Here is a 21,543-nt window from a genome sequence, read left to right as displayed (position 1 = left end):
TTATTGAAATATGATGCGCACTTTGAAGATATACTTTTCCTCTGCCAACAAGACGAGTAAGGTACAATAAAACACTAGCCTATGTCAATCTACTATAGTCTCCATAGTAGAAAAGTTTACCTAGGCCTATTCTATTGGTCAGCTTGTCAAGAAAGAAATAGCCTATTCTAAACTGACTCTGGGACAGTTGGGGGACGATAGATTCCAAATTCATCCAACCAGTAGGCATAGGCTACATTAACAAAATACATTAAAAAGCAATGAGTCAGATGCAACAGATCAGAACGTTTAGCTTAAAATGTTGATAAACTATTATTTCTTTACATTATAAGCACAGCAATGAGCACAAGGAAGTAGGCTAAGTGCAAATGTTCGTTCCATAATGCAGTTAGCTGAAAAACTGTTGTCAAAAGCACACCGCACGAGATGAAAATATTATTTAGAAATTTAGAAAGAGGGGAGATCTAATATGCGACAACTAGCATGGGTTGCTAATATGACTAGGATTGTGCCTTTAGCTCCTGGACAATGAAAGAAAGTTGATTTAAAAGAATTGCCTCCACGGATATGGTCCGATTTTGGCTAGGCTACTCTGAAGCAAGGTAAGACATGACTCATAATATGTAGTAAAACTTTCAGGTTTCAAACGATTAAGTATATTTTCAAAATGCATACTGCTCATTGCAAAGTGGTGTGTAACGCGCTGATGAAGCCTGCACAGCTCTCGTGCTGTCTGACAGATTTTCTGCTCAAAGGCTTTGTATCTAATCTCTAGATGCTTTACGCATGTGATAAATAAGATACATAACAAATATACTGTACACACGCACCAATTTAATTCCACTAAATTATGCAAAGTAAGTATAGACCGATAAGCATGACCTGTCAAATGTATTTCCATCGACTGATATTTCAATCAATTATTAGTCTAAAAAGCATATCGCAATGGGATGATTTTCTTCTCCCGGACAATTGGCCTGCACCAATTTTATTAAACCATTTGTTATTATTATTTTTTTAATCGGGCAAAAGCCGGCTATTACCGACTAACGGAAACCCTGAACCCAATAGAAGTAGGAAACTCAACCCTCTTCCTCACACACACAAACAAGACCAAGTCACTCTGTCGTCTTTACACAGACACAATCCAGCGTGCAAATGCATGCTAGTGCGCATAATTGCACGCACGCACACACAAAACACACTAACTCACAGGAGACAAACAGCACAAACAACAACCTCTGCTCTTTTATCTGAATGTGTGAGGCCTACCAGGCTCAGGTTAGAAATGCTACTGTGTGCATATGATATCAGACAGCATGATGTGGGAAAGATACAACAGAGCAGATTCAGTATTTACATAATCACACACACACACACACACACACACACACACACACACAGCAGAGACAGCAAACATGGCTGCTTGTGATTTAGCCAACTACAGGACGTGGCTAACGTGGCTGCTTGTGATTTAGCCAACTACAGGACGTGGCTCTAATACAGAAATCTTCAGAAGGTATTTGACACTGACAGGTAGAGGAGGGGAACAAGAGGGGGAGAAACGGAGGGGAGAGGAAGCGAGTGTCCATCCATCAATCATCAGTGAGTGACTATAATCACTTACCAGGCACAGATAAAAAAGCAATCTCCAGTAAGGCTGTTTAATCCACACACATCAGGGTTGAATGTGTGCGTGTTAGGCTAGTTCTCACAGAGAGGAAAGGTATCAGAAAGCACAGAGTAAGCCCTTACTAACACAATACTGAGTCAGCCCAGGACAAGCCAGAATACAAGCCAGAGTGGTACATGCAGCTGTTGAACATCATCTCAAATGGCTGCATCACTGTGACTGCCTGGCCTGCAGATTAATTCTGGGTTCTGTGGTTTTGGTTGACTGGTAAAGAGTTTAGATATAATGCCACAAGACAGTTATTTGGTGGGTTATCATAAATCTATTTGATGCCAGGCTTTATTGTGGCAGCATAACATATATTTCAAAAATAATTATCCATCTGAATGGAGTTTTCATATTATTTTGCTTGAGTCATGGTAGGGGAAACATTACTACACTTGTTGAACTGCCTTGCATAGCTGTTAAATGGCAGAGTGTGTGTCAGCCCCAGTCTAGTTGTGCTAAGCTGACAGCTGTGGTAAAACAGATCAACAGGGCAGTGTCCCATGTGAGCCTATTTTAGAGAGTACTTTAGGGATGTTAGTTAGGGTGGTTCCCAAGGGATTAAGAAACAGGCCTAGGCTATGTCTCTGACAGTGCCTCTATGGACACTTGCTAATAACCTTACCATGAAAAAGACTGTACAGTGTGCATTGCAACAATGCTCCTAATAATAGTAATCTTAGTGACTTTTTCGTGTTTAACGATTTGCCTGGCGGCACCTGTGATGTGTGCATCATATGATAACATGTCATATTAGACAATATCTGAGAAAAAAACATAGGCTAGAGATCATGAGCTCTATCAGCCCCACCCTCCACATGCTCCCACCAGGCAGGATACACCAATAACTGTATATACACTATATATATACAAAAGTATGTGGAAACCCCTTCAAATTAGTGGATTCGGCAATTTCAGCCACACCCGTTGCTGACAGGTGTATAAAATCAAGCACAGAGCCATGCAATCTCCACAGACAAACATTGGCAGTAGAATGACCTTACTGAAGAGCTCAGTGACTTTCAACGTGGCACCGTCATAGGATGCCACCTTTCCAACAAGTCAGTTGGTCAACTTTCAGCCGTGAAGTGGTAGACCACACAAGCTCACAGAATGGGACCGACGAGTGCTGAAGCGGTAGCGCGTAAAAATCATCTGTCCTCGGTTGCAACACTCACTACCCAGTTCCAAACTGCCTCTGGAAGCAACGTCAGCACAAGAACTGTTCGTCAGGAGCTTCATGAAATGGGTTTCCATGGCGAGTAGCCGCACAAAAGCCTAAGATCACCATTTGCAATGCCAAGCGTCGGCTGGAGTGGTGTAAAGCTCACCGCCATTGGACTCTGGAGCAGTGGAAACGCGTTCTCTGGAATGATGAATCACACTTCACCACCTGGCAGTCCGACAGACGAATCTCGTTTTGGCTGATGCCAGGAGAACGTTACCTGCCCGAATGCATAGTGGCCACTGTAAGGTTTGGTGGAGGAGGACTAATGGTCTGGGGCTGTTTTTCAAGGTTCAGGCTAGGCCCCGTAGTTCCAGTGAAGGGAAATCTTAATGCTACAGCATAGAATTACATTCTAGACAATTCTGTGCTTCCAACTTTGTGGCAACAGTTTGGGGAAGGCCCTTTCCTGTTTCAGTATGACAATGCCCCCGTACACAAACGAGGTCCATACAGAAATGGTTTGTTGAGATCGGTGTGGATGAACTTGGCTGGCCTGCACAGAGCCCTGACCTCAACCCCATCGAACACCTTTGGGATGAATTGGAACGCCGACTGCAAGCCAGGCCTAATCGCCCCACATCAGTGCCTGACCTCACTAATGCTCGTGGCTGAATGGAAGCAAGTCCCCGCAGCAATGTTCCAACCTCTAGTGGAAAGCCTTCCCAGAAGAGTGGAGGCTGTTATAGCAGCACAGGGGGGTACAACTCCATATTAATGCCTATGATTTTTGAATGAGATGTTAGACGAGCAGGTGTCCACATACTTTTGTCATATAGTGTATGAATGGACAAAGCCATCAATCACATGACACCATTCAATCCTATGTGAAGACACAATAGCACATTAATGCCAAATGAAGTCGGTTAAGATGACGTCTCATGGGGACATAACAGGCGCAGTTTGAGCAACTCCAGGAAGTGACATTACAGTCTGCCCCCTCTCATTGACTAACTCAAGTTGAAGGCCGACCCGGGTACTGTAGGCTTCAAATAGCAACTAAATTATCTTTATAATTTATTCTGTGTGTTATTTTAAAATAATCGGTTCAAGGACATACACAACCGTTCAAAAGTGTCGGGTCACTTAGAAATGTCCTTGTTTTTGATTTTTTTTAAAATAATTTGTCCATTAAAATAACATCAAATTGATCAGAAATACAGTGTCGACATTGTTAATGTTGTAAATGGATATTGTAGCTGGAAACGGCAGATTTTTTATGATATATCTACATAGGCGTACAGATGCCCATTATCAGCAACCATCAGTCCTGTGTTCCAATGGCACGTTGTGTTTGCTAATCCAAGTTTATCATTTTAAAAGGCTAATTGATCATTAGAAAACCCTTTTGCAATTATGTTAGCACAGCTGAAAACTGTTGTGCTGATTAACGAAGCAATAAAACTGGCTTTCTTGAGACTAGTTGAGTATCTGGAGCATCAGCAATTGTGGGTTCGATTACAGGATCAAAATGGCCAGAAACAAAGAACTTTCTTCTGAAACTCGTCAGTCTATTCTTGTTCTGAGAAATGAAGGCTATTCCATGCGAGAAATTGCCAAGAAACTGAAGATCTCGTACAACGCGGTGTACTACTCCCTTCACAGAACAGCGCAAACTGGCTCTAACCAGAATAGAAAGAGAAGTGGGAGGCCCCGGTGCACAATTGAGCAAGAGGACAAATACATTAGAGTGTCTAGTTTGAGAAACAGATGCCTCACAAGTCCTCAACTGGCAGCTTCATTAAATAGTACCCGCAAAACACCAGTCTCAACGTCAACAGTGAAGAGGCGACTCCGGGATGCTGACCTTCTAGGCAGAGTTGCAAAGAAAAAGCCATATCTCAGACTGGCCAATAAAAAGAAAAGATGGGCAAAAGAACACAGACACTGGACTTTTTCTTTGCAACTCTGCCTAGAAGGTCAGCCTCCCGGAGTCGCCTCTTCACTGTTGACGTTGAGACTGGTGTTTTGGTATACTTGTCCCAATGCAATACCATGGACATAACTATATTGTATTATTTAAGAATTGCGAAGGGATATAGGAGATTTACTTTATTTAGTCAGTTCGACACCTTTTATAAACAAGTCAATATTTGCTCTTCGTTTGCCAATCAAAGCAAAGTCAATAGCCTATGCGCCCGACTCCATGGCTGGCTATATGAAAGTTGAAACACGCAAAATAAATGAATGTGCCAAAAAACAATAATTAAGTGGATTTCAACTCATCGTTACCACTTACATTAAATGGGACGTGTAAATTCATTCACAGGAGATGACGAAGGAGCATCATGCTCTCCCTCCTCCGTGAAAAGAAATTTGACAGCAACCAACCACAGCACACAAAAATAACACAGGTACAAAGAGGAGGGACAGACAGCTGACTGACAAACCAGCAGTGTTTCCAGTTCATCGCTCGCTTTGTGACTGACAGGCGCCTGTCGTATCAATAGATCACTAGAAGATGCATATCGTTCATTCTAGGGAGAAGGCTATACAGACTTTTCTGACTAGCGACTTTAAACTTTTAAATGAGCAGAAGCCTGAAGTGAAGTAGAAAAAGTGAAGTGGAAAAAGTAGCCGGCCGACAATGAGTCTGTTATCAGCTGTTTAGACGACGGCTGGCACTTAGGGAAAACACTGCTCATCATCTCACTGTGAGGTAACCATTATGTCTATATCTATTCACCTGACCCAAGGCTCGGGCAAAGCCCCCAGCTTTCACAGATGAGATCTATACATAATTTAAGAACGGATGGCGTTAAAGAGGCTGCGTGGGGTTACATGTAAATACACTAGGCCTGTTACTCCCTCTTTCCTTTACTCTGAAGTGGTAGAGGACAAAGAGAAAGGAGAACAGGAATGAATGTAACACTACATTGTAAAAAAAAAAATCCTGTTGTTTTTACATTAACTTATTGGCAGCCAGTTACCTGTAAATTACTGAAATAAATAATACAGTATGTTACTGTAAATTCTAAAGAAACTTTGGTTTAACACTACATATTACTGTAAACTCCCAAGGAGTTTTTGTACAGGTAACTTCCATGTAAAAGGACCCATAAGCACCAACATGTGAAGAGCATAGGAGCATGTCAAATTGGATGTCAAATGAAAGCTAAGATTCAATATTTTTTTGAAATTATGGCATATATACATTTTCAACAATTTTCTATCCTAAAAATTAGGAATAAGCACAGGCTTTGGTTTCTTGTCAAACAGATGGAAAAGGGGTCTTAGAAAAAGTCTACCAGAAAAAGTATCACAAGTTATTAGAAATACATCAAAACAAAACATTGCCTTGTGTCCCCTGTAACTCAGTTGGTAGAGCATGGTGCTTGCAACGCCAGGGTTGTAGGTTCGTTTCCCACGGGGGGCCAGTATGAAAATGTATGCACTCACTCACTAACTGTAAGTCGCTCTGGATAAGAGCGTCTGCTAAATGACTAAAATTTTAAAATAAAATAAAATGTCTTGAAATTCCGTTAACAAAAACCCACATATCTTAAGATATTTTCAAAATGTTCTCCCTCATAAGGAGGGAGGATAATGAAAGTTCACAGAAGTAACAAGGCAGACCTATAAATTACTAAGTGTTTTTATTGATATCAATTATGTTTATGAATTATTAAGTGATTAAAACTGGAAATTCTGTTACCGATTTGGTAACAGAATTTCCAGTTTTAATCACTTAATACTTCATAAACATAAATCGGTAACAGAAGTTCTGAAAAATTGGTAACAGAATTTCTGTAGTCTCTCTCTCTTCCTCACACCTAACCATGACCCCCTCTCTTTCCATTTACTGTAAAAAGCATCCTCACCCACTGAGCACCGACCAACACCGGACGTCCATGGACATTGAAAAGTAGTTAAAATTTGGTCCAGTCCGGACCAACCAAATTTGGTCTTGTTTGGTGGCGGAGCTCATTAAAATAATAGCCAGTGTGTAGAATAATACCCAAATATGCAATCTTCCAATTAATATGTTTTAGTAAAATTGTCTTTGTAAATTGTTAAGAGTAGTCCTTATGCATAGAGTTGTATGGTTTGTTGAACTTGGTTTTTGTTTGGCATACATTTTAAGTGTCCGAGTCTCAGCACAAAAAAATCTGAGTCTCAGCACAATTCCGTTTCCGTGGAATAGCCCTACATTAACCTCACAGCCCAAGACAAGTAGATCATTGACTGACTTTGATCATCATAAGAGGACAGACTTATGGGAATCTTATGGCAATAGACTTTTAAACAGAAACATTCCCCAGAACTAACCTTGTCATCACTACAATCACGATATGTCTGTTGTTCTGTTTGCAGTGATTAATGTTTGTAGCATTAGGCCTACCAACCCTGCAATACTATTTGTATTGGCTTCCTACCCAAACCACAGTGACCTACTGCCTTGCTCAACCAGCCCTGTTCTCATTCGTCAGTAAAGAATTGATTCATTCCAGAATCCAGACAAAAGCTACAAACACATAAAGCTGCTAGGCCTATGAATATAGGGTACCTAATCCAGCTATTAGGAAAACAACCCTGTTTGAATAAAATTTAGTGCAGAGCTGGAGCAACCAGTCCTTCAGTATTGTAACCGTAAATGAGGCCACATATGTTCTTTAATATACAGTGCATTCGGAAAGTATTCAGACCCCTTGACTTTTTACACATTTTGTTACGTTACAGCCTTATTCTAAAATTGATTAAATTGCTATTTTCCCCTCATCAATCTACACACAATACCCCATAATGACAAAGCAAAAATAGGTTATCAATTTTAGCAAATTTATAAAAAATACAAAACTGAAATATCACATAAGTATTCAGACCCTTTACTCAGTACTTTGTTGAAGCACCTTAGGAAGCGATTACAGCTTCAAGTCTTGATTGATTGCACAGCTATTTTCAAGTCTCTCCAGAGATGTTTGATAGGGTTCAAGTCCGAGCTCTGGCTGGGCCACTCAAGGACATTCAGAGACTTGTCCCGAAGCCACTCCTGCATTGTCTTGGCTGTGTGCTTAGGGTCGTTGTCCTGTTGGAAGGTAAACCTTCACCCAGTCTGAGGTCCTGAGCGCTCTGGAGCAGGTTTTCATCAAGGATCTCTCTGTACTTTGCTCCATTCATCTTTCCCTCGATCTTGACCAGTCTCACAGTCCCTGCCGCTGAAGAACATCCCCACAACAGGATGCTAACACCACCATGCTTCACCGTAGGGATGGTGCCAGGTTTCCTCCAGACGTGACGCTTGGCATTCAGGCCAAAGACTTCAATCTTGGTTTCATCAGACCAGAGAATCTTGTTTCTCATGGTCTGAGAGTCTTTAGGTGCCTTTTGGCAAACTCCAAGCGCCCTTTCATGTGCCTTTTACTGAGGAGTGGCTTCCATCTGGCCACTCCACCATAAAGGCCTGATTCGTGGAGTGCTGCAGAGATGGTTGTCCTTCTGGAAGGTTCTCCCATCTCCACAGAGGAACTCTAGAGCTCTGTCAGAGTGACCATCTGGTTCTTGGTTACCTCCCTGACCAAGGCCCTTCTCCCTCTATTGCTCAGTTTAGCCGGGCGGCGAGCTCTAGGAAGAGTCTTGGTGGTTCTAAACTTCTTCCATTTAAGAATGATGGAGGCCACTGTGTTTTTGGGGACCTTCAATGCTGCAGACATTCTTTGGTACTCTTCCCCAGATCTGTGCCTCGACACAATCCTGTCTCTGAGCTCTACGGACAATTCCTTCAACCTTATGGCTTGGTTTTTGCTCTGACATGCACTGTCAACTGTGGGACCTTATATAGACAGGTATGTGCCTTTCCAAATCACGTCCAATCAATTGAATTTACCACAGGTGGACTCCAATCAAGTTGTAGAAACATCAAGGATGATAAATGGAAACAGGATGCATCTGAGCTCAATTTCGAGTCTGTTTTCACTTTGTCATTATGGGGTACTGTGTGTAGATTGATGAGGAATTTATTTGATTTTATCCATTTTAGTGTAAGGCTGTAACGTAACAAAATGTGGAAAAAAATCAAGGGGTCTGAAAACTTTCAGAATGCACTGTAGTTCTCTACTACAGCATAATGACTTGCTGGCTGTTGAAGGGTTAGATGTGATGTCAGTGAGCTAGAAAACAACAGCCTATAAGATTAGTATTAGTAATGAAAAACAAATATAACAAACCTATAGTAGGTAGGGATGTGCATCTTTCCCTTTCAAGATGATTCGCACGTATCATGGCTCCGATACAGGAACGATACGCTTCAGTTTGAAATTATTCTATGTGATTTGGTTTATTAGACGAACGAATCGATGCGATTCGGTTTGATGCACTAACATTTGGTGAATAAACATTCATTTTCCATACCGAATTAAAATCTGCTGCTGATGGAGCTCATGAGCTGGGCCTCTCTGAGCTGGATCTGTCCGAGCTGACGTCTTTCTGTCTGATGTATATGTCTATGGTGTATGTAGTCACCTGAGCCATAAGGGATACTAGTGGGCATCTACCACCCCACTATTAGATTAGGGGGAGCCAATGTATGTTTTGTTATTTATTTTTTTTACTCATTATTGTGAGCTAGTAATGTATCAATACTTATCTTTACAAATTAGCCATGACATAGCCAATGAATATATAGCACAACTTTGGATTTCATCCAGTCTCAAAATGGAATGGTTTTGACCGTTTGGAAATGTGTATGGAGTGAGCTCCTCCCGTTTCGACAATGCAGTGCAGCTTCGCTCGCAAAAGTGATGGCTGTCATCATTATGAAATTAACAACTTTACCCTGTAGATCTAAATATGACCATATTCACCGATTGTATAAAGCAAAACTACCAAAACTATTGCTGATGGTGAACCTGATCAAAATATAATCTAATATAAACCCTGTTTAGCAGGTAGGCTATAGCCAGATGAGTTGTGTCTCTGGTACCTTACTTATATTCCGGTAAAACACCACTTTCAACAGCGCATTTGATAACAATAACCTATCAAATCAATTGGTTGTCACTCAATAATAAAGCCTAATATTGCGCAAGCCATTTTACAAGCATTTGAATGCTGAAGGCGCTGCGCAGATGTGCAAGATCAGGAATGTGCAAGACCTCTCGTTGGTCAGCGCGTGAAGCAGAGCACAGTGCGCAGTGTGACTATGCTACTGATATTGCCTGGGGATGGTCGTAATGCAAAAAAGTTACGAATCGTTGGTTCACAAATTTTTGTTGTTGCTCATATTAGTTTTTTTCTGTCTTCTAGAAATACCTCATCTTTTGTGACAGCTGCCTGTCACAAAATATGAGGTATTTTTATAAGGTAGAAAAAAAAGTAATATGAGCAAAAAAACTATTGTGAACCAACATTTACATTTTACATTTTTAGTCATTTAGCAGACGCTCTTATCCAGAGCGACTTACAGGAGCAACCAACGATTCATAACGTTTTTCTGACCGAGTATCTACATTTGGATCGGTTTGGGGTTCCGCGGACCGATGCACCTTAAATATTTGAATTCGGGACCGATGCGTATCCCTAATAGTAGGTCCTGCTGTTCTCATTTCAGCCTCATTCTAAGTCATGATAACACAGGGTTCCAAGAACAACGAAACTGACTGTTGTCAAATCAGCTTTTGTCCTCCCACTGCTAAAGGGTGGAGATCCCTCAGATGTTAATAAATATTGTTCCATCTCCAAACTCCCTATCCTGGCCAAAGTCTATGAATCCCTAGCGAACTCAGTTCGGGGTTCAGTCTGGCATTAGATTGGGGCACAGCACCACAACTGCAGCTATGGCAGCAGCAAATGACATAAATGCACTTGATAAAAAGCAACATTGTGCTGCTCTGTTTGTTGATTTATCAAAAGGCATTTGATTCAGTTGACCATGAATTGTTGCTAGCTAGACTCAGTAACATTGGTCTCAGTGAAGGGGAAGTAAATTGGTTTAGGAACTATCTTTCTGACAGAACACAATCTGTATATGCTGACAATCACAAGTCTAGCTTTCTTCAGATTAATAGAGGTGTGCCCCAGGGTTCCATTTTAGCTCCTGTGTTGTTCTCAATTTCTATTAATGATTTGGGAAATGGGATGCAACCAGCAAAGTTGCATCTATATGCAGATGATACAGTAATATATTCATGTGCTCCTTCTCTGGTTCAGGCTGTTGAAGAGCTCCAGTCTGCTTTTCAGTCACTGTACACCTCCCTTTATGGTCTCAAACTGGTCTTGAATGTACAAAAAACAAAATTAATTATCTTTACCAGAGCTCGCACTCAGCCAGAGAAGGTTAGCATTGTCACATCTGGTGGCTTTTCCATTGAAAAAGTGTAATCCTACAAATACAGGTAGCTTAGTGGTTAAGAGCGTTGTGCCAGTAACCGAAAGGTCGCTGGTTCTAATCCCCGAGCCAACTAGGTGAAAAATCTGTCGATGTGCCCTTGAGCAAGGCACTTAACCCTAATTGCTCATGTAAGTCGCTCTGGATAAGAGCGTCTGCTAAATGACTAAAAATGTAAAATGTTGGATGACAAGTTGTCCTTTAAAGTTAATATGGATAATCTTGTGAGGAAGCTTAAATTGAAATTGGATTTTTATTTTCATAATAAAGCTTGCTTCCCACTTATGGCTAGAAAGAAGCGTGTTCAGGGCACTTTTCTCTCTGTAATTGATTATGGTGACTTGTTGTATATGCATGCAGCCTCCTCTGTCTTACAGAGACTGGACTCTTTATCATGCATCCTTGCGCTTTATTACAAATACCAAGTCACTCACCCACCATTGCACCTTGTACCAAATGGTGGGTTGGACCTCACTTTATATGCGCAGAAAGCTACATTTGAATGTGTTCATCAACAAAGCCCTTTTGGGTAAACTCCCTCTTTACCTCTGTAGTCTAGTCTCCTTCACCACAGCAGTTACCATACCCAGTCTGCTAGGTGGTTGCTACTTAAAGTCCCCAGGACATGTACAGTATTAGGCAAGACTGCCTTCTCGTCTTGTGCACCAGAGGCATGGAATAGTCTACAACCCATGCTTCATCTAGATATGTTAGTGCCACTGAATGAATTTAACATTTTGATGGGAGACTGTTACAGAGGAGTGTAAATGCTTTTTTTAGGCTGGATCATGTTGTTGTATTGTATTGTTGTATGTTTTAATTATGTAATGTATTGATTGTTGCTGCCTTCTTGGCCAGGTCTCCCTTGAAAGAGAGACTCTGGGTCTCTATGGGCTTTTCCTGGTTAAATGAAGGTACAAAAATACAAATAAATAATATGACCAGTCAGAAACAGAGCAGTGGGTATTGCTAGTGAGTAAAAGGACGAGGCTACTTAAAATTATTTCGGCTATAAATAGCCTATAGGCCCAAGTAGTTTATAAACTGTTCATGAATTATGAGTTTATAGATTGTTTATTACCAATTTATAAACAGTTATAACAATTAAATTGTGTAATTGTTACTTTTTTTAGTGCTGGCCAAATTGTGAGCTTATATCAAATAAGCTAGTGGCCATGCAGTGCAAATTCAGTACAAACTCTTAGCAACAGGTGTCTACACAGAGTACAAAACATTAGGAACACCTTCCTAATAATATTGAGTTGAAAGGAAAAACCAGCAAACACTACGCCAGGGTTTCCCAAACTCGGTCTTTAGGACCCAAAGGGGTGCACGTTTTTGTTTTTTCCCTAGTACTACACAGCTGATTCAAATAATCAACCAATAATCAAGCTTTGATCATCTGAATCAGCTGTGTAGTGTTAGGGCAAAAACCCAAACGTGCACCACTTGGGGTCCCGAGGACCGAGTTTCGTAAACGCTGCACGAGGCCCTCCATGGAATGAGTTTGACACCCCTGGCATAGAGGAAAGAGGTAAACTAGCTATACAAAAATGGGTCTACAAAAAAAGCTTGTCAAAAGGTTATCTGTCATCTATTGCAATTATCCAAGTCAACCCACACTGCCAAGTACGTAAACTTTCCCTCTCTCCCTATCTCTCTATTTCTCTACCTCCCTCTCCCTCGCTGTCTCTCCCTATCATTCTTTCTCAACAGTCACCTCTCGGAAGGTCATAATGACAATTACCTAGATTCTAAACTCACATTCTTAATGTTCTAATAAGATCTTACGATATCGTTGGGTACATTTCCCTCCTGTCATTTCCTCATTGAGCATTGTGTAAGTCTATTCTCAAAGTTCATCAGAGAATGGAGTCATATTTCATTACTTGTTAAGACACCTAATCTTTACACCTCCTAGTTTCACCTTTAAATGACACCTACAGTGGGGAAAAAAAGTATTTAGTCAGCCACCAATTGTGCAAGTTCTCCCACTTAAAAAGATGAGAGAGGCCTGTAATTTTCATCATAGGTACACGTCAACTATGACAGACAAAATGAGAAAAAAATATACAGAAAATCACATTGTAGGATTTTTAATGAATTTATTTGCAAATTATGGTGGAAAATAAGTATTTGGTCAATAACAAAAGTTTCTCAATACTTTGTTATATACCCTTTGTTGGCAATGACACAGGTCAAACGTTTTCTGTAAGTCTTCACAAGGTTCACACACACTGTTGCTGGTATTTTGGCCCATTCCTCCATGCAGATCTCCTCTAGAGCAGTGATGTTTTGGGGCTGTCCGCTGGGCAACACGGACTTTCAACTCCCTCCAAAGACTTTCTATGGGGTTGAGATCTGGAGACTGGCTAGGCCACTCCAGGACCTTGAAATGCTTCTTACGAAGCCACTCCTTCATTGCCCGGGCGGTGTGTTTGGGATCATTGTCATGCTGAAAGACCCAGCCACGTTTCATCTTCAATGCCCTTGCTGATGGAAGGAGGTTTTCACTCAAAATCTCACGATACATGGCCCCATTCATTCTTTCCTTTACACGGATCAGTCGTCCTGGTCCCTTTGCAGAAAAACAGCCCCAAAGCATGATGTTTCCACCCCCATGCTTCACAGTAGGTATGGTGTTCTTTGGATGCAACTCAGCATCCTTTGTCCTCCAAACACGACGAGTTGAGTTTTTACCAAAAAGTTATATTTTGGTTTAATCTGACCATATGACATTCTCCCAATCCTCTTCTGGATCATCCAAATGCACTCTAGCAAACTTCAGACGGGCCTGGACATGTACTGGCTTAAGCAGGGGGACACGTCTGGCACTGCAGGATTTGAGTCCCTGGCGGCGTAGTGCGTTACTGATGGTAGGCTTTGTTACTTTGGTCCCAGCTCTCTGCAGGTCATTCACTAGGTCCCCCCGTGTGGTTCTGGGATTTTTGCTCACCGTTCTTGTGATAATTTTGACCCCACGGGGTGAGATCTTGCGTGGAGCCCCAGATCGAGGGAGATTATCAGTGGTCTTGTATGTCTTCCATTTCCTAATAATTGCTCCCACAGTTGATTTCTTCAAACCAAGCTGCTTATCTATTGCAGATTCAGTCTTCCCAGCCTGGTGCAGGTCTACAGTTTTGTTTCTGGTGTCCTTTGACAGCTCTTTGGTCTTGGCCATAGTGGAGTTTGGAGTGTGACTGTTTGAGGTTGTGGACAGGTGACTTTTATACTGATAACAAGTTCAAACAGGTGCCATTAATACAGGTAACGAGTGGAGGACAGAGGAGCCTCTTAAAGAAGAAGTTACAGGTCTGTGAGAGCCAGAAATCTTGCTTGTTTGTAGGTGACCAAATACTTATTTTCCACCATAATTTGCAAATAAATTCATTAAAAATCCTACAATGTGATTTTCTGGATTTTTCTTTCTCAATTTGTCTGTCATAGTTAACGTGTACCTATGATGAAAATTACAGGTCTCTCTCATCTTTTTAAGTGGGAGAACTTGCACAATTGGTGGCTGACTAAATACTTTTTTTCCCCACTGTATGCTGTTCCTTTGATAGTGCTTATAGAAGACAGATCTGTGCATCAGATTAAATCTATCTCCTGCAGTCTCCATTAACCACAGAGGCAGTCAATTTAGATTCAGGTGAGTTATGATGAAGAAACCAGAATTAGTCTTCTGCCGAGTCATAATTTACAACTGAAGCAGAGGCAGTCTGTTAGAGCAGATTCAGGGATTATTGAGGAATGGTTGAGAATATACCTGGAACTCACCACTCCCTATTACACTCACAGACACATGATAAACAGTCTCACTGCAAATACGCACAGGGTGATGACCGCACACATCTATACAGGAAAAGCCTTGACGGTCACCTGAAACCTTCAGACTCAGATTACAGTATCATCTCATTGCCCCTAGCCTGGCTCTCTTTCCAACCCCCCGACCTGCCAGCAGCCACACAGCACAACACAGAGACTGGGGGTCCGGTTACTGCCTGTGGAACACGGACGATGGTATTCCTGAACATGAAGGGGGGTAGTGGGGGGACAGCAAGCTGCATGGACAGGTCGTGTCTCTCACACACACAGACACACACAGACAGCTCGTAAAAGACGGATAGGATAACCTGAGACCAGTCAGGCTTTCTGTGAGGAGAGAACAGAGAGCAGGTCTGTGCTGCAGGGGTGAATAATACAATACTAGCTAGCTGGGTGTGTTGTCCTCTGCCACAGCTGCTCTACTAGATAGTGAAGTCAGTGCAATGGAACACCTGTAATGAATGAATGAATGAATGAAATTTTGAATAAATGAAATTGTATTTTCGTGTCAAATCGCCAGTTGGCAAACCATCCCTTATGCCATTAATTGACACAAACAAACATTACAATAATTCACTGTGATAATTCAGTGATAATTATTCTTCTTATGTTCAAAGCCGTACTCTGATTCAATAGCCTAATTAGTGGGGTTTTAAATTAAGACCAGACAGACAATCACAGCTGTGGGTCTGCTGGTTTGGTTCTCAAATAGACCCAAAATGAGTGGGGGGGGGAAGATATTCAGTGAATATTGGGCCATGGAAAATGTATAGTAGCAAAGACAGAGGAAACCATCACACTAATTAATTAACCCCTTTTCATGGCAACACGTAGCCTAGACATCACACATAAGGCTTTGTCCCAATGACAAAAAGTAGGCATGTACCATGGCAGTGAAAGCCCACACTATACATGTTATCATATATCCTTTATTCCCTTACTATAGGCCTACATGTCATTCAATATTAATTTCAAGGTTTCTCCATGAACTCATACAACACTGAGCTGAGTAAAACCTGATATCCAGCTGATTATGAACGCATGAGAAGTAAAATTACCACATGATGTCATCAGTCTCTGGGAAGAGAGAAACATTCAAAATAAACCCCAATGGACTTAATCGTCATGGCAACCCAGCACTCCGCTCTCTGTTTCAACAATAATGTGCGATTTTTCTGAGAGAGATGAGGTGGGATAATGAGTTAAACTATCAAAAAAAGCAGCTGAAGAAGCTTTTCAAGAAATGGAAAGACAAGGAAACAAATTACGAAGAAGAGAAGAAAATACATTAGAAATCACAAAAGGAAGATACAGGAGCTGCTGTGTGTGAACCATACCCTCTTTTTCAACAAACTAAGAAGGAAAAAGAACATGACCTTTGCTCCCCAAAGAGCATCATCAGTGGTCTGATAGTTAAGGAAGAAAAAGTCTTACCGGGTACATCGTACCACTTTGCCCCGTTGACGATGCCATCCTCGAAAGTCTCGTCGGGGGTATCTGGGCACTTGGGCTCCCCAGTCCTCATGACGGGGTGGTTCTTGGCGTAGGTCAGCGCCAGGTGTTTAAACAGGTTGTCGTCCACAGAGCGGCTGTAGTAACCCTGCATCTTGTGGGAGGCCGAGTCATCAAAGGGGTAGCTGGCAACCACAGTGCCACCATGCAGGTTCCCTGACAGGACAAACCTGGAGGGACACAACAACAACAACACAATGTTATCAGGAGGCAGGGGATATATAGTAGGCCTAGTATCTACTGTCTGCCTGTCTGTAGCCTACATCCTATTGTCAAGGCCAAGGGGAAGGGGGGAAACCTTTAACTATCCCAGGCTGAGCTGAAGTACACACACGAGCACGCCCCCATTCACATCGACAGGGCTGTAGAGGAGCGGGTCGAGAGCTTCAAGTTCCTTGGTGTCCACATCACTAAGGACCTATCAAGGTCCAAACACACCAACAAAGTCTTGAGGAGGGCACAACAACGCCTATTCCCCCTCAGGAGGCTGAAAATATTTTATACAGCTGCACCATCGAGAACATCCTGACTGGTTGCGTCACCGCTTGGTATGGCAACTGCTCGGCATCCGACCGCATGGCGCTACAGAGGGTAGTGCGTACGGCCCAGTACATCACCGGAGCCGAGCTCCCTGCCATCCAGGACCTCTATACCAGGCGGTGTCAGAGGAAGGCCCTAAAAATTGGCAATGTCTCCAGTCACCCTAGTCATAGACTGTTCTCTCTGCTACCGCATGGCAAGCGGTACCGGAGTGCCAAGTCTGGGACCAAAAGGCTCCTTAACAGCTTCTAAGACTGCTAAGTTAATCAAATGGCTACCCAGACTATTTGCATTGACCTCCTTATTTATTATTAATTTTTGCACTGACTCTCTTGCACAGGCTCGATGTACACTCCTCACTGGACTCTAACCACACATTCACATATACCACACTGACACCCCAACACACACAAACACACATTCCTTCACACTCTTCACATTAGTTGCTGCTACGCTCTGTTTATTATCTATGCAGTCACTTTACCCATACCTACATGTACATATTACCTAAATTACCTTGACTACCCCGTACCCCTGCACATTGACTCAGTACCAGTGCCCCTTGTATATAGCCTCCTTATTGTTATTTTATTGTGTTACTATTTTTCACAAATTGTTCTTACTTCCTTTTTTTTTTTTACTCTGCATTGTTGGTTAAGGGCTTGTAAGTAAGCATTTCACGGTAAGGTCTACACCTGTTGTATTCGGCGCATGTGACAAATAAAATTTGATTTGATGTGGGTTATTGTGTTCCCATAGATAACACAGTGATTTCCTGTCCATGCAGGAGGTTCTACACAGCAGGTGGGAACTATAACAGTAACATATCCTGCAGTAGTACCAAACATATTACCAACAATTAAGATAGCATAGTTCTGACTGTATAGCTGAAGGGCTGATTTGTAATACAGGTTAATAACAGGTAGGGCTGTCCCCGACCTAAACCTTGGTCGACCGAAAGTCATCGACCAATCAACTGGTCGAAATTTAAAAACATGTTTTTTTTCCATATAAAGACAACCCCTGTGTTTTAATAAAATAAACTATATGCAATAACAGGACATCATTAGCTGTTTGTTTAGTGACAGCTGGAAGAGGGGGTATAGCGTTTGTTTTGACAGGTCTTTAGACAAAGGTGGCCAGCCTAAAGTTGCATGGCAGGCTACTTATGTTGGCCTTTTGGAGTCTGATGTTGATCGAGGGCATTCCCAACTGTTAGCTGGCAACAGTGGGCCCTTAGGTAAATGGAGAGATCCTTCGGGGGGAGGGAGGTGGTATTTGGGGTCCATGAGGAGGTGCTTCAGAACAATGGGAACAATGACAGATGCAGGCTTCCAGTAAAGCCCTTGGTTGCAGCAGTTACCATTTGCAGTAAGCGATGTCTGTGTAGCCCAGGGTCCTGGAGTGCCGCAGTCACTTCATATTTTTTATTTAACTGACCTGGAAGAACAGGTGTGGTGTGTTGAATTTAGGCAATTAGTGAAGTGATCAATTATCTCAGTTGGTCAGGTGCAATGTCTTTATCAGAACCAAATTCTGCAGTACCTGCTCCACTCCAGGAAAAGGGTTGCCTACCCCTGGTGTAGCCCATACATTTGAGCCCCATCTCACCATCTGAATTAGGTTATAAACAATGTAATAAACAAACACAAATCATGGTGTATGTAGGTCTATGTAAATAGACCAGAGAAAGAAAGACGTACTTTTTCTCCAGGATCCATTTAATGACAGCTGTAACCTCGGGAATATCCTCTTGCTGGACGTTGATTTCGTCAAACTGGTCAGGAAAACTTCTGTTGAGGTCCATGTTCCTGGCGTTGGAACGACCCCCTGCGTCGCCACTGCAGTCCCCCTCTCTTGACCTCTCGAACCCGTCTGGGTTCATACTGGGCATAATGTAAATATCCGTGCTCGTCACCAACTCCGTGATACGTGGGTCCTCTCCATACCTCGTCAGTAAGTAGTCCACAAGGTACACCAATACCTGCCTCGAGATAGTTTCGTCCCCGTGCATGTTCCCCACGTATTTACATTTGGGTTTTCCCGGTACGTCAGCGTTGGGGTCCTTTGTGATTCGCATAACCCACAACTCCCTGCCCTGCACGGACTGGCCTATACTGGACAGGTTGGCGATGTGAGGGTATTTCATGGCCATGAACTTCAGTAGCCGGGTCATTTCCACATAATTGTAGTATTTTGTATAGTCTTCTACCTCCTCTTTCGCGGCGGTGTTGCTTCTGACAAGCCGCGCCTCGCCGACGCTGAGAGCCGTGATGGAGCCAACAACAAAAAGCAGTAAGACGAAAAGTGAGACGCATAGTTTCGGCGCTGTATGTCGATGCTCCAGCAAATATGTTGCCATGTTTCCGACTCTCCTACCTCTTGAATATCCACTCTTGTGAAATAAAAAGGTAAACGATGAGAACATTGTTATCTACTTAACCTAGCCTCTTGTCTCTCCGGACAGCCCGCCTTTATGCATCCAACTTCCCATGAAGCTTTCATAGGGGCGGGGCTTTGGTTTGATGTCACTCTCCTTGAGGAGGAGCCTCTCTTTAAGGTGGTTTGCAGAATATATAATTTGAGACTACAGTACAGTACTATAGTGTATTTTAGTTCTATACATTGATATTAGTCAGTATTGTAATATCCCCCCCCCAAAAAAAAAGTGCAATTGCCATTTTTTTTCTCTATATTTCCATTGTCTCAATTTCCCAATCATATTCCTCATACAGTCTAGGCTATTAGCTACCAAATTGCATTGGATGAGCCTGACAGATACCATGCATTTAAGCACAATTTGTCCTATGCTCAATATTTCAGATGGAGAATGGTACTGAATGGTACTGAATTGAGACAGACTGGGGATTTTAGTGTTGCCTGAGAGTTGGATAAACACTTCATGACATCTCAATAGAGCTGGGTTAAATTGAAACATTTTACTTCATGATTGAAGCTTTGTATTTTCTTTTACATTATGGCTAAAATAGTTTAGATTTCTGGGGTTTGTAATTGTGTGCTATAGGGTGTAATAAGGGTGTAATATAGTTTGCTTTTGGTATGAAGGTCCATTTAGTAGACACTTACATTTCCTATATTTTTTATAACCTAGGATGTAAATGTTTTGTTCAAGGAGATGGGACTACTGAGAACTGCTGAGAAAAGCTGCAAGTGGAAAGTAGAGAGAAAAGACAGTGAAAAGAGTAAAGACCCCAGAGCAGGTTAATAGCACTCTTGTATCGCTGTTTATTTTTGTTGCTAATTCTCTCTTAATTGATCACTGTGGCTGTGAAATCCCTGTGACAACAATGAAGAATAGCATCAAAGCCTGGGTCGTACCACCACACCACCTGGGAACCTTCTCTCCGCTCGCTGTGGGGCGTATCCATCACTTTTATTTTCTTTCTTCTTCTCTCGTTCTCTCGTTTTTCTTCTTTCGGCGATGGATCAAAACAAAAGTGCTGTAAACATGTTTGTCGCTGTGGAGCACCAGAAGCGTCAGGAGCCGTTGGTCTTGGAGGTCTGACAGGACTACTGGCCAAGCTTGGAATGATAGGGTGGAGGAGGGATAAGAGGAGGAGGGGAGGGGAGAGGATGAAGAGGAGGAGGGGTGAAAGAGGGAGGAGGCTGTGGAAGCTCTCACTGCTGGATGCGGCGCAGAGACTGGACCTGGAAGGTCTGAGCATGGGAGCCCCACTCCCTGTAGTGTTTGTTCTCTCCGCCATGACAGTCACACTCCATGATGTACTGGTAGCCGTGGTAACCGGGGAACTGGTAGCACACCCAGCTAAAAGGGAGAGGGAGAGAGAGGAAGAAAATATCCCGAAACAAGCCCCAGCCCTTAGTCTAGGCATTTGTAGATCAGACAGAGTTGGCCTCTACAGTACATGTTAGTGTAAGGGTTGGGGTGAGGTGTGACCCAGGTGCGGTGCAGGATATACAGTAGGCAGTAGGCAGAGATGGTGAAACAAGGATCTTTACTGGTGGTCCCGAAGCCAAAATACAAAATAACGGACTTATCACGATAAAAGAAAGGCGGAACAAATAAGTCTCTAAAAACCGGCTGACAGCCAAAATACGAAATACTACCTAAGACTGAAACAAATAACGAAACAGGGAGAACACTTCTCAAGTACCTGTACATAGATCTCCGATCAGACACTGAGTAGTACTGCTGGACATAGAGAAACTAGCAGAGAAAACTGAGCAAGGGAACACAGGGAAGTGAGGGCATAAATACACAGGTGAACCGATAGACACAGGTGACACCAATAGGATGATGATTAGTCCCGACTGTGAGTGAGGAGGTGCCTAAGGTTGTCGGACGATGACACCTAGTGGGTCGCTCCAGAACTGCGACCCCCTCCTGTAACAGTTAGTCCTCTGTATAATATCCAGGGACACCATATAATAGCTCATTGTTTCTCATTTTTCACC

At 42.4% G+C, this 21,543-nt stretch overlaps 1 protein-coding gene across 1 annotated transcript in view; it reads right to left on the bottom strand.

The window, feature by feature from the left end:
* The window catches only part of LOC121567898 (carboxypeptidase D), a 33,737-nt gene extending 14,152 nt beyond the window's left edge, over nt 1–19,585 (bottom strand). Inside the window, exons 1-2 of the mRNA XM_041878263.2 lie at nt 18,810–19,585; nt 16,489–16,736 (exon numbers count right to left, since the gene is read on the bottom strand). Coding sequence (XP_041734197.2) covers nt 16,489–16,736; nt 18,810–19,534 — 973 coding nt within the window. The 5' untranslated portion in view covers nt 19,535–19,585. The remainder of the gene's footprint in view (nt 1–16,488; nt 16,737–18,809) is intronic.
* Nucleotides 19,586–21,543: the final 1,958 nt, after the last annotated feature.

This window comes from Coregonus clupeaformis, chromosome 6 (genome assembly GCF_020615455.1).
Source record: "Coregonus clupeaformis isolate EN_2021a chromosome 6, ASM2061545v1, whole genome shotgun sequence".
NCBI classification, from domain to species: Eukaryota; Metazoa; Chordata; class Actinopteri; order Salmoniformes; family Salmonidae; genus Coregonus; species Coregonus clupeaformis.
This window is presented reverse-complemented; position numbering and strand designations above follow the sequence as displayed.